This window comes from Macrosteles quadrilineatus, unplaced genomic scaffold (assembly GCF_028750875.1).
Source record: "Macrosteles quadrilineatus isolate MER2022 unplaced genomic scaffold, UCM_ALF_1.0 Scaffold_7__1_contigs__length_78375512, whole genome shotgun sequence".
Lineage (NCBI taxonomy): Eukaryota > Metazoa > Arthropoda > Insecta > Hemiptera > Cicadellidae > Macrosteles > Macrosteles quadrilineatus.
This window is the reverse complement of record NW_026542600.1, coordinates 53,319,055-53,337,167: the sequence shown is the minus strand read 5'-3', so window position 1 is coordinate 53,337,167 and position 18,113 is coordinate 53,319,055. Positions and strand designations below refer to the sequence as shown.

Genomic DNA, 18,113 nt, shown 5'->3' with positions numbered 1-18,113 from the left:
CTACTATTTTTTGTACATGGTGATTGGATGTCACTTATGGAGGACGGCTCATAGGGAGTAAGTTTAAAATGGTAAAGGTAGGCATAGATTGATATATCCACCAAATTAAAGGTCTTTGTTGAACTAAAACTCAAAAATGGCAGCCGATCAATGATATCTTGATTCTGCCACTTTGAATTTTTAAACGGCTGCCATTTCTAAAGGTGGCTTCAGACATGCGCCATTCGCAAAGCACAAAATATTTGACGTTCAACGATCTAGTTGTCTTGATTCATCGATTAACGAGTAGACGCCTACACACATGTGTTTATATTTTCCGAGCATTTGTCAGTTTTTCATTTGTTTCAGGAATAGCAAATATTCGTTTACTTTTATGTGTGCAAAAATACCGACAACGAACGGGAAAACATGAGCACGAATGTTTGCTTTTTGCCAAATAGACAAACACCCATCCACACTACTCGTGATTCTGCGAGTCACAGCTCTGTGCTTGGCGAATGGCGCATGTCTGGAGCCGCCTTTTCTCAGTAGTTCTTCTGAGCTCAAATTTGCGGCATTGTATTATAAATACTTTTAATTTGATGTGATTATTGTGTGAGGAACACGATACCTATCCTCTCTACTCCTTAGGCTATTGTGAACTTACAAATGAGGGCGTAGCTCTGTATGTGCTTCACTAATTTACTGTGTTACTGCATTAGTTTGCTTGTGTTATGAGAAAGGGTTGGTTTCCCCAGAAATAATTATACCAGTTGTATATGTTGTAATAATCAAATCTTTATTTAATTGAGCTCTAAAATAGATATCTACCTTACAAAACTGACACTATAATAATAACAATATGAGAGCTAACTACAGAACCGCTCTGGAGGTAGCGCAATCGCTAAGCTAGTTTCTCTACTCTACTTTAAACCTTTATCAAATGCGAATATTAATATAAATAACGTCTCCCTTTTAACTCATAAACGACTACTAAATTCCCTTTTAACAAAACTCCCAAATTACTCAGATAGATAGAACCAAACTAAACTCTATTTTCCCCAAAATCAAGACTTCACCCTTAAAACCTTTCCCGTCGGAGCTGACCCCAACAATAGCAATAGGACCGGTACGCATCACCTCCTGTGGCTCCCCTCCTGTCCGACGGACCCCATTCTATTGCCACTTAGCCTATTTATCTGATCGCTCTGCTACTGAGTGCAAAGCCCTCAGTGTTTACCTAAACACCTTCAGTTCACTTCCTAGTTGGCAAGGTCTCTCACCTCCTCTCTACAATTCAACTCTAAAACCTCTAATTTACATATATAAATAATATATAAAATCCATCTCTTCCTTACATCCCCCCTACCTTACGAGGGTAACCTTACGAGGGTGACCAAAAATTAACAATCATAGTCCTAATATAACATGTCATCGGTCAAAAATTTCTATTATAATTCTTCCCGCCCCTAATTTCCTATTAATCCTTGCATTTGAATCCAACAGTGTAACTTCAACATCAAACTTGTACAATTTTAGACTTTAATAAATCAAAAGAACCGATAAAATCCCCAACCATACAAAAATCACAATGTATTTAAATGACGTCAGGTCTGTGACACCCCACCATGTTTCTGGCAAAACCACGTCATCCAGCAACGATGGTGGAATGTTCTGGTGGACCACAAAAGACGGAGAAAAAACATTCCTATTCGTATTTAATATCTGAGAAAAATTTCTAAAAACTGCACTAGAATTAAACACAAACGGATCTACTGTAAAGTTTTCCAAAGAGGTCCACGCCGCAGGCAGTAGATGAATAACGGAAGGTGATTCTGTACTTGGCAAACAAGGGTACTGCCTGGTTATTAAAACCACGCCCCCATCAAACAACTCGCAATCGCAACCCACTTTAACCTCAAAACCCCATCAAAGCAAAATCTAGCAAATTTGGCAAATCTAGGGGTAAAACTGATGAAAAATGGGGACAGTATAGGGTGATGTTCGATGATGGATTTGTGACCAGGAAAGAGTCCTCCGCCACCTGTGTCACCAACACGCCACCATGCAAAGGGCTGCATTAGAACGGGCACGACTTCCTCAGCTCTTCAATGGTACGGTGTGCCAACAGCTTCTCCGCACACTCCATCGACAAAGCCGAACCTCACCGCTGTCGTGGTAGCTTGCAGAGTCACAACGCCACAGGCCTGCAGTCATCCCTTTGCAGCCCCAAGATTGTACGAACCGTGGTCCCCGCCAGTGCCCCAAGATTAGGGCTCAGTGCCATAGAACAGGTGAGTCCCTTCCATGCCATTGGTACCGCGTTATATTCATATAATGCCCATCTGTGCCCAATCTGCTGGACAGGCACTGTTATTGTCAAAGCCATCTTCATTGGTGATGTTTTACAACTTGTTATGGGCAAAGCAACACCCCGACGTTTTGTAGAGGCAGAGCAATTTCATATCCATGCCTTGACACGTTCTGCCCTAGCTCCACCAGATCCTTCCGTAATAACTCTTCAGGCACCAGTATCGAAGGTAGAAAATTCTTCTTGCACTCCCCCCGAGCTTTGTCATCCAACTGCCCCACTAGACTCCCATACAGTTGCGCTTGAAAGTGGACAATGTTTCGCAGCATATTCCCATAGATGTTTGAATAATATATAAACACCTACTCTAACAGTATTAACCATTTGTAAAAATCCCCATCTGAAAAGATTTATTACTATTAAATTAAACTTTAAACTCAAATATATTCCTAAAAACAGTACACCATAAAACACTATGAATAATTATCCCTCAAACTACTTCTACAAAATATAATTATATTGATCCATCATTCACTGCATCTACTGCGCATAAAGAGCTGAAACAGACTAATTTTACAGCACATGTTCGCCACATTACTCGCACAATACACACTAGATTGGAAATAGCAAGTATGCAACCACAGAATCACATTAAAAAGAAACTTGAGAACTACAAGATATCAGATTCAATACAAATTAACCAGGCAAATACACTCACTTGTACACAACAAACAACATCTGAAACACACATTACACATGTGAATCCAGCACAGGACAAATAATAACCTTGTGCAGCTAGCACTTAGCATACAGTATAAAAATACCTCGTCCACTCAGCACATAACACAAATTTACCTTGTGATCCCAGCATATAACAAATGCAAACCCTGTGCATCCAGATGTGTACTCAGCACATAACGCAAAAACTCTTGTGCTTCCAAACACGACAGTAAATTCACATGCTACCGGCATATGACACATAACACTCGTGTAACCGAACACAAACCCAAAACACATATCGAACTCACGTGCAACCCACTCATGACAAATAGAACACTCGTGTAACCAAACACGAACACATATCCAACTCACAAACCGCACATGAAATATAAACTTGCACAAAATAACACTGGAAAACTTCACATTTACGACATTCCAGCCCTTCACTGCTATCCCAAAACACACTGAACCCCCTATAAAACTTATTAAAAATTGCACCGAAGTGGTGATTACAAATAATAAAAAAAAGGCATATTAAAAAACCAAAATTTGTAACACTAGTAGAACGCCAAAATTAAGTCCAATTATTTTGCCCAAGAGGTACCAAGATCGAAGTTTTGTAAAAAATTACAAAAACCCTGGTGCTTCCATCACCTGTAATGGTAGGTATTTTTCCCCTTGAATTACCCACTGTTACTTCGGGTAACGTAGCTCAGGAATGAAACTCAGCACTCGCTTACAAAACCCAACTTTATTAATAAATAAAACAACACAATGAACACAAAGATAAATAAATATCAAGCTTAACGGTAAAGTAAACTGGAACTGTATAAATCATTTAGTTACAAACTGAAACCCCAATTTGGAAAAGACTCTAAACCCAAATTTTGAAAACCCTTAACATTGTCTTACCTGTACCCAAGGCCAAAGGGCCATGGGCTCCAGCTCCCCCAGCAGGACTCTGTCCTCCGGTGCACCACACACACCACACCACACAAAACTATCCCCCTGATCTAGTTTACTGGTCTACTTAAAGCAACAGCCTTCAGTAGGTTAGCACAACATGTTACTGTTTAACAACACTCCCAGCCTACTCACAAAACATTGCCAAACACTTCCTGCTTACAATATTTGGCCCCTTCCATTACAATTGACATATGCTTAAGTTTAAAATTTACTTCCGTCTTCTAGCGGGCCTGAAGGTAAATACCTGAAAGGTAATACCTGAGGAGGTAAAAAATTAGCTTACTATTACCAGTAATGATATTCCATTTGGTTGTGATATCTATTTTTGCTTTAAAGTTATTAAGTCGTCCTAAGAATTAAATTGTCACTCTGTATATACAAAGTAATATATATATATATATATATAAATATATATATATATATATATATAACTGCAGCGGTTCCAAAAAACACAAAATATAATGTGACATTTTTGGAACTGGTCAAACTAGTAGTTTGTTATTATATGAAAATGACTAGTGACGTGTCAAAACCGAATCTCAAATCTCAAAAACATTAAAAAAGAGATTTGATTGGCGAGTTTCAAAATTCAAAGTCTCAAACTTGAAAATTTTGTAAGTTTAGGTTTTGTTATTATATGAAAATGACTAGTGACGTGTCAAAACCGAATCTCAAATCACAAAAACATTGAAAAAGAGATTTGATTGGCGAGTTTCAAAATTCAAAGACTCAAACTTGAAAATGTTGTAAGTTTAGGTTTTGAAACTGCTTACAATTTTTGGTGTCATTATTGTTTATTTAACACCGTTTAAGCAGGCCGCAATAATGGAGCAAACAGATAACAGCTAACACAGGTGAAATAAGTACCTAATTTTTTTTCTGAACTACAATAGGTATCATGATACTAATACTGGAACAATGTGCAATACAATTTCATATTGATATTTACTGAACAACACATAATATTGACTTCTAAAGGTTTTAATGGTTTTAGCATAAATAAAACATACTCCCTTAGTAGATTTTCCATCTTTATGGAACAGCTGAAACCAATTTTACTGATAGTTCTGTCCGGTGTACTGTAAAGTCGTGTTTTGTTTACAATTTGTTTCTAAATAATAACGATATTACCTTCTACCGTTCCAGATTGTTGCAGTCTTAAGACTTGTTTCGTCAACACAGTGACATCATCAGGTATCCGCTATCGATTCGTCTTGAATATTAACATAAAACAGTAATTGCACAATTCACAAACACACATTTAATACATTTAAAGACCGATCGGTATTGTTGTCGCGGTGGCCACAACTCGCGTACGCACATGATTAATTCATGATTTCTTTGGATTTAATCATGTGCGTGTGCGAGTTGTGGCCACCCCGATGACAATACCGATCGGTCTTTAAATGTATTAAATGTGTGTTTGTGAATTGTGCAATGACTGTTTTATGTTAATATTCAAGACGAAGCGATAGCGGATACCTGATGATGTCACTGAGTTGACAAAACGCGTCGTAGACTGCAAAAATTTGGAACGGTAGAAGGTAATATCATTATTATTTATTAATAACTGACGGTCCAGTAGTAGGAAATTAATTATAATTTGTTTCTAATATTTTAGGGTTAGTTTCTCATGATTTGTGCCTCACTGTTTGGTTATATAACTAATAGACAATAAGTTATATTGTTTATGATTAGATAGTTTTATTTGGTTAAACGAGGTTTTAGATTACTGAAATAGCAAGAAACAAATTGTAAACAAAACACGACTCTACAGTACACCGGACAGAACTAACAGTAAAATTGGCTTCAGCTGTTCCATAAGAATGGGAAATCTACTAAGGGAGTATTTTTTTTTTATGGTTTTAGTTATTCGTCACATATGATATAATGTCGAGGTTAGGAATAAAAATCTTTCAGTTTTGATTGCATAATAAAAATTATATAATTACCTGTGAAAGTTTTGCTTATGGGTTTTAAGTTTCGAGATTCTATTTTTTGAGTTTTGGTTTTGAGATTGAATATTTCTGATATTTGGTGTTTTGACCAATACTAGAAATGATGTACAACCAGCAACCAGCTGGCAAAAATTAGACAGAGAACAAAAATATGAATTTTTGCTTTCAAGTCCAATATTGTTTTCGAATATTTGTCAACTTTACAAAATAATCCTATATGTAGGCTAGATAAATTCCAACTATAGATAGATGAACGGTAAAAAATTAAATATAAGACAACTCAAACATATTTTATGGTTACACAAGCATACGGTATATGAAAATAGAGACTTACGTTTCTCAGTTACGTTCAATATATAATCCTTGCTGGTTACGATTCCAAAGCATGTTTTCTTGTGTGGATCTATATTGATAATGAATTTAGGCCAATCAAAGATGTAGAATTTAAAAACTGGGTTTTTGTCTGTGAACCTTTTCAACACTTCTCGTTCATTTCCACCCCAGTAAAGTGTGAATTCATCGTAGCGAAGAGATATCACTGCCTACAAACATGAAATTAGTGTTTAGTATAGAATGGTAACATTATTCATAAATACCCAAGTTATATAAACATCAAATTTTTTCTAACAAACTTATTAGGAAAACAGCAGCTTATTACCTGTTCCTTTAAATCAATAATTGGTACTTTCCTATTAAAGGGAACATTCATTATTATCGATGGTTTCTTTATGATACATCGATATTTTGGTTTTCCTTTACAATTCATATTCCATCTGTTTTAATATATTCAAATGAATTTAAATTACATACACACAGACAAACAGACATAGCAATTATGTCAAAGTTATACTTGGTTCAATAACCAAGTTAATAGCATTGAGTTATCATTGACTATAATATACCACTGAGCTATAATAATAACTGGAGTAACCACTCTGTGTTTTAAAAACGTACCACTGTTTTTGCTGGTTTTGTTTCGGAGTTTCGTTTTGTTAGATTGGCCGGGTGATCGGGTTGGTGGGACTTGTCAAATTAGAGGCAAGATCAAGATGGCGTCATCCTGTTTTGTTGATACAGTAGTAAACAAAAATCTGCCAACTCAACATTATGATTGCAATATAAGTTTATTTATTTATTTTACGAGCAAGAGCAACCCATTTTAACAAGATCATAAACCGATGGTCGTTATTTAATCAAATGCCATAGGGCTATTGGCCTAAACCAATATCTCCAAACCAGGAAATTTAACTAGCCTATTTTCACCACATAGCTTGAAAAGAGGTAAATAAGTTAGTATTTATTTACTATCAAACAAAAACAATTTATAACGTTTCAAAATAACTTTAAATACAGAGGTTTTAACGTGCAATAGCTTAAATAAGTTGTTGATACAAGTCCTTGAAATAAGATAACCCCAAATAAATAGTATGGTTAGGTTAGAATGAATTGGAATTATTTCTTGACAGCATCCCACCAACCGATCACACGGCCAACCTAACTAACAACACGAAACACCAAAAACAAACCAGCCAAAACAGTGGCACGTTTTTCTCCAACGTTTAACCAGAGAGTAGTGACTCCAGTTATAATCTATATCTCAATGTAATATACCTACAGAGCTATAACGCTATAACCATTATTGACTATATGTATACCTACTATATATATATTGGTATTGGACTATATGTATTGGTTAATGAATGAATGAATATAGTTTATTCCAAAAAAACATAGGCTACAAGCTGTAATTATAAACTAAATAAAGTATAATAGACAGAGACTTTTGTCACTAAAATATATTATACGAGTTTTAATAAAGCCAAAAATTATAACAATAAAATAAAGGAACTAGGTATATAGTCAATGGATATGGCTCATATTAGAGAGTAGGATTAAGAACTAATCTTGTTTATGAAAAATTAATAGCATATAATTAACATAACTAACCAAACTTCCTGTAGGCTAAGTTACCATTTCAAAATTCTGTTTGATAACAGAAAAGGCATATGGGGAATAGGCTATCAAACAGAATTTTGAAATTTTACAGCAAGTTAGGTTAGCTTAGAACAGTTTCATTTCAATATAATTTTTTTATTGTTTGTTGATTACTGATAACAATATGTATTTATCATAGTTGTCAGCTGATAAGTCTCAATTTGTTAATATCAATATATCGAATAAAAAAATAAAATATCCCGGCGGGATGTAGGCTTTTGCAGGTAATGACAATCAAATTTTTACCAATTAGTACCACGACTTTTTGGTGAATTTACACAACCCCGGACCAAAGGCTTACCCTGCACGTATGTGGACAACACACAAGAAACGACTGGGCAGTTGCTCTGGTTCTGAGCTTGGATGAAGACGCGAGGGATTGTGGGTAATGCAAGTTAGTCTGTGGCCAGCTGATATATGATTTTGTGCGGGGATTTGAATTTGAGGTTCTTTACCTCAAATTTGGTACAAAGAAATCATCGATAATAATGAATGTTCCCTTTAACAGGAAAGTATCCAATAACACTTTGGTTTTTGTCAGCAAAAACTGTTGTGTGATGTAACTATAGGCCTAATGCACAGCTAATCTTAAACATTTGCAAAGGTTTTAACCCTTAACACTTGGACCTGCTAAATATATTGTTGCAAAATTTACATAATTATACTATTTATCCATTATCTAAAGCTACAAGAGTACTATAAAATTACCTGTACACTTGTGATACTCAGTTTCAGTTCATTGCCATGGTAACAGAAAATCGTAGGATTACTCTCGTTCAGTGATTTGTTGCAACATGAGAAAATGGATCCATTTTTGATATTGTTACCTGAAATTGTTAATTATTTTAAACTGAGTAAAAACAATATTTGTACTTATACTAGATAATAGTTTTAAAAGGTTAAACAATTGCTTGGTGAGAACCCAATAGAAAAGTAAACAATAATTACTGTACGAACCCAAGTAGCAGAAAAACGAGAAAAAAATTGTTTTGATATCAATTTAAAACTTATATTAAAACTGTTATTAATATGAGTATAGTTGACAACCGGCAAATCTTACTAATATTATAAATGTGAAAGTTTGTTTGTTTGTTTGTGTGTTTGAAGTTCAATCACGCATAAACCACTGGACGGATTGGGCTGAAATTTGGCATGATGATAGCTTAGGCTACATTCCCGATTAACATATAGGCATATTCTTATCTCAAAACTCCTTTCGGGCTCCGCCCCAGTGGATCTGTAATTCCCCATGTTAACCTTATGAGTATTCATATTTAAAGGGAATTAAAGAATTTAGTCAGCTGTTTCAACTAAAAAAATTGGTTCTATGATATGGAAAGCATTAAAAAGTTATAAGATTTACCAACAGGGTGCAGCACTATATTTTCTTTGCATTTATGAAAACAGCTAATTTGAACTAAGCAGCAACAAAAAACTGTGATTCGCAATGAGAACTGTCAAAGTAGGATTGTTTACAGTTATGTTTATGTTTTTCATTTCATGAATAATTTGTGATATTTTGCGAATTGTTGATAATTTATTTTTCTCTATTGTTTAGGTGAAGTGGTAGAACATTATGGCTATGCTAGATGTGTAATACTATAGAATACTGTAAATTTAAAAAAGCAAATTTTACCAAACTGTGTCCTCCCTTATTGCAAATGCAAAGCTTGAGTATAACTGCAATAAGCATTTTATACTTATATTCCAACCCCGTACGAAGGAAGGGTACTCTGCTAGTTTTAAAATAGTTCAAAAATTGTTTTACAACAATTTAAAAACTGTTTTACAACAATTTTAAAATTGACTTTAAAACAAGTTAAAAATTGTTTTCACATAGGACCAACCATTCCATGGGCATATCCTACATGAACATGAAATAATAAAGATTTTGTATGAAATGCATATATATCAATGGAGTATTTTGATTAAATAGTTCATCAAAACAAATTTTGAGAAAAACTGGAATCAAAATTATCTCCCCCACCGGGTCTTGAACCCGAGACCTCCAGTTTGTGAACCCCATACCTTACCTCTGTGCTATCTACGGCTGTTGATATTTGAAGTTTTCAATCGGTTAAAGAGGAGCTGACAGTTGCAATGGTTGCAATACTTAATATTTTTGATACTATGATTATGTTTAGGCATCAAGTTGTTGAATTGATTTTCTGGGAGTTGAGTAGGTATATAGTAGTATTGATTGACCGGTATATAGATAAATTAATTAACATTGCTAATGTTATTATTATTATTATTGTTATATGATTAATTCATCTCCCCCCCCCTTATTGTTCAACTACTAAAAATTTTCTCAAATAACAGAAAAAAACAACAAAAATATTTGCATTATTCCTATTAGCCTATATGTTAAGCAGGTGTTCTATCACTGTATCTAGTATCACAACTATCACAATTAACGTCATTGGTGACTTATCACAAAAATCGGTAACAACTTATGCATTATGAATTTACCTATTCAAGTAATTCAATATTCATAATGTAATAACTACTACGAAATTATAAAGAATTGTATTATAAAAAAAAATTCTTTATAAGAATTATTTTTAATTGCCATGCTTTACCTGTACAATAAATAGGGTATAATTTTTTACGTATTTTAATAGGTGCTTTTCCAATTACTTCATTTCATTTTTAATTAAAGAATTTAAATATTATAGGCTGTTATTTAAACATGATTGATAAAACCTATTTATCTTGTATATATCAAAATTAAATATAAGCAAATTTCAAAAGGCCAAAAAAGGGATACAACCCATTAATTAAGATTAAACATAAATAATCAAGCAAATTAAACATTTATTTCAAAATTGTTGAAACTTGTATTTTAATAACTACAAAACAATTGTTTAAAAGTTTTGTAAACAATTGAAATATTGTTGAGAAAATTGATTTCAAAATTGTTGAAACTTGTTTTTTTTAAGAACTACACAAGCAATTGTTAAATAGTATTGTAAACAATTTTAACATTGTTTTAAAATTTTTATAAAAAATAAGAATAAAACAATTTTAAAATTGTTGTAAAATAGTTACAACTTGTATTAAAACTATTTTTTTTTACTGCAAAAAATTAATTTTTTAACAATTTTAAAATTGTTGTAAAATAGTTACAACTTGTATTAAAACTTATTTTTTTAACAGCAAAAAAACTTATTGTTAAACAATTTTAAAATTGTTTCAATCTTATATTAAAATAAATTAAAGTAAATTAGTTCCAGGTCAAGGTCTTACCATAAGACCTGGGGTAAATGCGTATTCCTTAATATCTATATGGGAAATTCGCTATAAAGACCCATATACAATTAGGCCTATTAACAGGGCCCGTGAGAGCCAGTAACAGCCGGTAACAGGCCCCCTATTTTCCTGATTTAGTGTCCAGCCACCTCCGTGCCGTTTTGGTACCTCGTATAACAATAGGCTACATACCTAAAATGCATGATGGTTTGAACTGAAATTATTACAGTTGCAACTTTACGGTATTCTATTAAAAAAATACTAAGTAATCTGGAAAACCATGCTAAATTTTGTTACTTTAGCAGATTAGGCTACATGTATAGAAAAGATTTTACATTTGACCGGGCCAGGCCCCCTCCCCAATATAACAAAAGCCTTATCGTTTTTATATTGCAGATGCACGTACAACTCGTAAAATGTATATTTTCATTTTATGATTCAAATCAATGTCGGTGGAGGGGGGAGGGTAAGTACATCTTGGGCTCATAGTACATCACGTTCTAATAACGGGCCTGGTCCTAGGTCTAGGTTTTTAATAACTTACACGTATCCAGTTTAAAGAAAAGTTGGTCAGCAAAACCGAGTGGTTATAAACTTTAGACCTAACTTTAAACTTTATTTTGGTAATACTTGGCCAAGACCAACTGTATAAACTAAGGCTAGGCGCACACGAGCGATTATTTTGAGGCGACTATTTCATCGGCCGATCTGTGCATCATGTATTTGAATGGAAGCGCGCACACAGGCGATCGAGAATTGCGTCGATTTTAAAATCTGGGTTTTGCCACAGATTCGTAGGCGACGCGATTGTCGCCCGGAAATCTGTTACGTACAGGTTGTTATCAGTCCGCGCACACGGTCAACTAAAAATCGGCCAGTCGCTTGTTGTTCTCCACAGGAGTCAGTGAACTTCAGTGTGAGTTGTGTTGTTTTCTTTGCTAAAAAAGGCCACAGCTGTTATAATAAAAACTGAAACTTTCAACAGACATTCTATAGTAATTAAATAACTTTTTACTGTCATCACGTAAAGTGTATAGTTTCTAAAACTGTTGATTTAAAAGTCTCTGACTTACTATCGGATGAACCCAATATTTAAGTTGTCTTCTTTTTTTCTTTGATCTAGTTAGAAGAGCACAAACACAGGTTAATTCAACAAAGTCCATTTTAAACGCACTCAAAAAATCCATTTCTCGACTAAAAAATCGCGACGTGTGCGCCTGGACATAAATCAAGGGCAATTTATTTTTGGTCAATTTTTTAATCGGCCAATCGAAAAATCGACCATGTGCGCCAGGCCTAAACTGATAGGCCTACATATAAAGCATAGCTACAGATTATGGATTCCTGCAATTTTTTAGCAATGGAAACATTAATCTAAATAGATCTCATTAATTCACTAAGGCAAATAAATAAGGGGATTTGAATGACACGAGTTTTAGCGTATAGACCTTGACCTATGACCAGGATAACTAGGCCTCGACCTAGTACGCAACGTAGAACCAATGTCTTAGGGTACTATTTACCTGCACATGAACAAATGCATTTTGCATTTTGATAAACAAGTTTTGATATTAGTATGTACTTAAGTTAGTCAACGTAAAATTACCACACAACTAAGTTTAACATATTATAGAGTCATAGGCCTAACAATAATCATTCTCTGCTAAAGGCTTAGTGATATTCTTGGTTTAGTCTAAGGATTACCTTACGATCCGATTGATTAACTGTGGAGACCTAGGTTTTTACGCTGGAGCGTTATCGTCAGTCCTAGGATAAGCTAAACTTTTTGTTTTTCATCTCTTAACTTAGGCTACTTGAGATACTGTCGGTTGAATAGAATTTTACAAATACAAACACTGAATATACATAAATATTTACAAAGACACAGTGGAGAACTTAGATGCATGGCCATGATCATTTCAATTCTAACCACCAAAGTTAGACGTGATAAGGTTCTGTTCTAGCATGGCTGTTATCACTCCATGGAGTGATCATGGAGTGGTCATGGAGTGATGGCCATGCATCTAAGTTCTCCACTGTCTTTGTAAATATTTATGTATATTCAGTGTTTTTATTTGTAAAAATTATATTCAACCAACAATATCTTGAGTAAGAGATTAAAAACAAAAGGTTTAGCTTAGCCTAGGACTGAAGATAACGCTCCGGCGTAAAAACCTAGGTCTCCACAGTAGGCCTAAATCAATTGGATCGTAAGGTAAGCCTTAGATTATAACAATGCTTAGCGATACCTTAGCTTACCATGTTTTGCGGTAACTTCAACGATGTCTCCCAATTGCTCGATGTCTCCCAATTGCTCGATGTCTCCCAATTGCTCGGCAAACGCTACTGCAAGATATACAAATGTCACAAAGAAACAAAAATTCTTTTTGTCTGCCATTTATTTTTGCAATATTCACTGGTTAAAGGCTAAAACAATAAACTAAGTTAAAGTTTAAAATCAATTGTCCCCACTGTTCCAGCAACCAACTCTAAAATCAACATTTCAACATTAGCGTTAAAATTCAAAAACGAAATGCCAAATTGCCAAGGACAATAAATAGCTGATTGTTGCTTCTTGTTCTCCTCTTTGAATTACCAGCAGATATATTTAATCATGCAGTTTGCTATTGCACTACATAGTACCTAAATCATAGACGATAATATTCCAAAGTGTACTTTAGTATTAAAAGATATTAATCGTCCCATAATTAGAATTAATAATTATCTCACTCAATGACAAAATTAATAATTATAGCCTACAATGATACCTACAAATAAATTATCACACTCTAAACTATATACCCTGCCATATCAAACTTGCAGACTAAGCGAATTTCCATTAACCTGGCTAGATATTTAACAAAATATTCTATTTTAATTGTCTGCTTGGATAAAAATAATAGCCTATATTTATGAGTACTTAGGTTTGCTGCTACAAGGAAAGAAGAATAAGAAAAACATGAAAAATTCTAATTTTACTTTTTTTATTTCCTTCGTAACCTTAAGGCATACAACAACGCTTCAATATACTAAATCATTTCTTTTTTAAGCCCTACAAAAGAAAATGCCAATTTTTATGTTTTTAAAGTATAAAATGGTAAAAAGCGCGCGGCCCAAATCTTGCCATGAAACCTATGGTAATGGGGTATAGCGGAATTGTATTCTCCTGTAATTTTAAACATCTGACCAAACTGATGTCACAACCTAAGGTGTGAAATTCCGGGTGCGAGCTTTTCAGTTGCACATCAGTTTAATAAATTAAAGGTGGAATTTAACGTTTAAGTTATCTTCCAGTTTGTTCATTTAATCAAAACACATCAAATTATAAAACCTAGAGTGTAGGAACAGGCCGGAATTTTACCCCCGCCGGACTTTAATCCCCTTCATAAGGTCAGCTTAAATGTACGATTCTTTTCCCCGTATTTTTCATAGAACTCAACCGTATCACTAAATCTGTCATTAGACATTCAATGACAATAAGGTTGTTTTTACAGGTTGAGGGGCATCTAGGCCTAACTTAAATAGTGCCAACAGTGTTTTGTTTTGCTTACCGTAACATTTTTGTTTGTTTTATAGTTTACATATGAAAAGTAGTAATACTTCTCATCCTACGGAAGGTAAAATCTGAATCCTATTTTGTTTGTTCCATTTTAGTGTTGTTTATCAAGGCCCCACTAGAAAAAAAACAGGCCATGCTGCAGGATCCATGACGTCACACTAGTGGATAGATTTCACTAATAAATTCATTGCCATTGCCATTCTCATATGTTTTAGGTATATAAACAAGCTGGCTGTTTGTAAGATTTTAATGGTAAGAGTTTAGTACAACTATCCACCATTGTGACGTAGTGTTGCGCTGCCCGCGCTGCAGCTCGGCTTGTTTTTCTAGTGGGGCCTTGTGTTTATGCATTAGCGTTGACTTAATATATTTTTAAAATTGTATACATTTTTATGATTTGTGCTGTAGGCCTACACTTTGGTTAAAAAATAATACAGGAAATCTAATGGTTTATAAGTCATAAGTCATTTATTTAACCAGATTTACATTATAAAATAGGTGTTTTATTAGAGTAAAATAGTTTTAAAATATATGTCAAATACAAATATAAAAACACCCTTTACATAAACCCAATAAAAATAATTTTGAAACTTTCTTCAACTGATCCATTAGGATGACAAATTAAAAAGAAAGAGTAGGTCAATGGGTTTATATTTGATATAAAAATGAATAGCTGAAACTCTATGGATTTAGATCTTTCTAAACTTGTTACTCTAGCGGTAGCAGAAATACTGTCTGTTCGTTTTGTTGTTTGACGTTTCATTCTTTGACTTTGACATTCCTCATCCACTGTTCCACCCCACATCTGTTTATCCATTTTGTTTACATAGGCACTTTTAAATTTTAAAGTTTCTGTAACTTATTTATTTATGATAAGTTGAACTATTATACGTGGGTTTTCGGATAAAACATTACTTGTCAAATTGGAAATTTCTGCTTGTAAGTGAATTGGATTATTATGTAAATAGTTAATGAAGTTTTCAAAGTAATAAAACCTTTTGTTGACATTCAGTTTTGATTATTAGGGATCCAACTTAATAAGGAAGGTGGGTAGGCTAATAAGTTAGTTATGCTTTTTTGTTATGGCCCAAATTTGGTTTTTGTCTTATACTTTTAGTTTTTTTTGTTATGGCCCAAATTTGGTTTTTGTCTTATACTTTTAGTTGGCTAACCATAAGAAATGTGCTCATTAGTTGTGTTACACTGCTAGGCCTAAGTTATTAATAATTATAAATTTAAATGCTTAAATAAATGAGATGACAGATTTGTTATTGACTAATATCAGCTGGTTCCTTAGCCAGGATAAAGTTGTTAAAAACCAGCTGTTACATTTGTTAAATTGATCAAGGGCAGCTGGATCCAGTTTCAAACTCTAAAAATCTTTTGACATTTCACAGAGCCCAATTAGCAACATTCTGACTAGGCCTACTTGGCTAGCACTATAAACAACTCAACTCTAGGTATGATAATCAAATGGAAAAATGTTTTATTCTTTGGCAATACGGAGGGGATTCCACATTCGACTAAGGATTTCAATATTACGGGGGGTTTAGTGTTTAACCATCCTCCTCGAAAGTTGTGATGGTAAGGTTAGGTTTGTTTAAAATAGTAGTGTTATTTGTGCTCAAATAACTTAGCCTAATTCATTTCATCCTCATGGTTATCACTTAAGTCTCACTTAAATATTTTAGTGCTAAAGACTGATATAGGCTATCATATCCCGGGAATTCACCAACAGTACCTTAGCACACTGTAAATAGATAATCTGTAAAAATGCTGAACAAAATTGGATCCCAGTCTCATTCCCCACGATCCTTTCAATATATTGTTTACAGTATCTAAAAATTATTGCAATCTTTTATAGGCCTATATAATAATTTATGTATTCTTGACAGGGATCTAACGAAGGTAACATAGTCGCTGAAACAATCGTCATCCACCCTTAAGGAGGTTAAGGAATCACTAGACAAATTCAAGGTAAAATAACCTCTTATAATAGCCCATATATTTAAATAAATCATGACTGTATAAAAATGTAATTTATAGGAATTCTTCATAATGACCCCTTTCTTATAGCTTTAGGCCTACGGCATCCATAGTTACCTAACCATTATACAACACTGGAACATTTTGGTTAACTAGCTCAGTGTTTCTCATTTCTATCTTTGCTGATGTTCTTTACTGCCCAAAGCGGTTCATTCCTCTTTTTAAAAAGTCCATCATTTCATTTCATCTCCACATAGTGGATCCTTTGTCATGCAGATCTCAACTTGACATAAACGCTTGGGTGTGTTGCTAGCCTAGTGGTTAGCGTCTCGGACTTAGTTTGCTGGAGGAACGGGTTTAGTTACCAACACACCCACAAAAACCTTATTACTCACGTTGACCTTATGTGAAGTGCCACTCGTATAGATGTAGAGTTTGATTTCTCCAACATTTTCATATTTAACAGAGTTTTTCAATCTTCCCTAAACTGGATGCTCTTATAGTCAGTTGGACTTTCGAGGAGATAAGAAGTTATCTGAAAACTTGGAAACCTTATGAAATGTATAAAAATAAATATTTCATTACAAATTGTATGAAATATTTTGTATATTTTGTAGGCTACAGCTAATTCTGTATTATCCACTAATTTTTCAAGAGTCTCGTCTGAAATCAAAACTAAGATGTAAAACTTGAAACTCTTAACAGACAACATAACACGTTCAAAGGTGGAACGTTTCTTATTTTCTGCGAAGAGTTTACAGCAGATTATCAGAGCGTAACCCTATTTTTACCCAATAAAACCTTGTTCCCTAGTTGGATTATGCTTGTTCGCTAAATTGTAAGAATAGGCTAACCGTTGGTACACAAGTTTGTAGGTACCAAGTTTCATCAAAATTTGATCATTTTTACTCAAGTTCTCATGCAAACGGACACATATGCCAATATTTATGAGTTTAAGTGGATGGGGGTTTTTGGCCTCTGGAGACCTTAAAACGAAAAAGTAAATCGATCCGAGGCTAGGTCTTGCGATAAAATCTATGGCAATAGCTTATTCTCTATATATGGGAAATTTGCTTATTGTTTCCTAAATAGGAAATTCGCTAAAAAGAACTAGAAAAAGTCCAAGGAAATTTCTTTGTTTGGTTTAGGAGGTTGGGTTTTGGGTGCCAGGAGGTTCTTCGATTGTAATATCTTGACGCAAGCGTTGAGACACTATATTGTGATTTTCACTCAAATTAATAAACTCGTCTATTATCCAGAGCTGGTGGTGAGAACCTAACGATTCCTTCTGACACAAGAACAAAGGCTCTGTTTGCAAGAGCCGCTGTTATAGGGAATAAACTATTACCTCATGGTCTCATAGTATGAGCTAGCCCCGGACCGATTT

General features: G+C 34.2%; 2 protein-coding genes across 2 annotated transcripts in view; one reads left to right on the top strand and one right to left on the bottom strand.

Annotated features, from left to right (window-relative positions):
• The window catches only part of LOC128998979 (uncharacterized), a 72,414-nt gene that overhangs the window by 10,219 nt on the left and 44,082 nt on the right, over window positions 1-18,113 (bottom strand). Inside the window, exon 3 of the mRNA XM_054425336.1 lies at window positions 6,269-6,476. Within this exon, the coding sequence (XP_054281311.1) occupies window positions 6,269-6,476 (208 nt within the window). The remainder of the gene's footprint in view (window positions 1-6,268; window positions 6,477-18,113) is intronic.
• Window positions 15,549-18,113, top strand: part of LOC128997807 (poly(rC)-binding protein 3-like) — a 165,158-nt gene continuing 162,593 nt past the window's right edge. The window contains exons 1-2 of the mRNA XM_054423529.1: window positions 15,549-15,679; window positions 16,636-16,717. The gene's annotated coding sequence lies outside the window, so the exon portion shown is untranslated. The remainder of the gene's footprint in view (window positions 15,680-16,635; window positions 16,718-18,113) is intronic.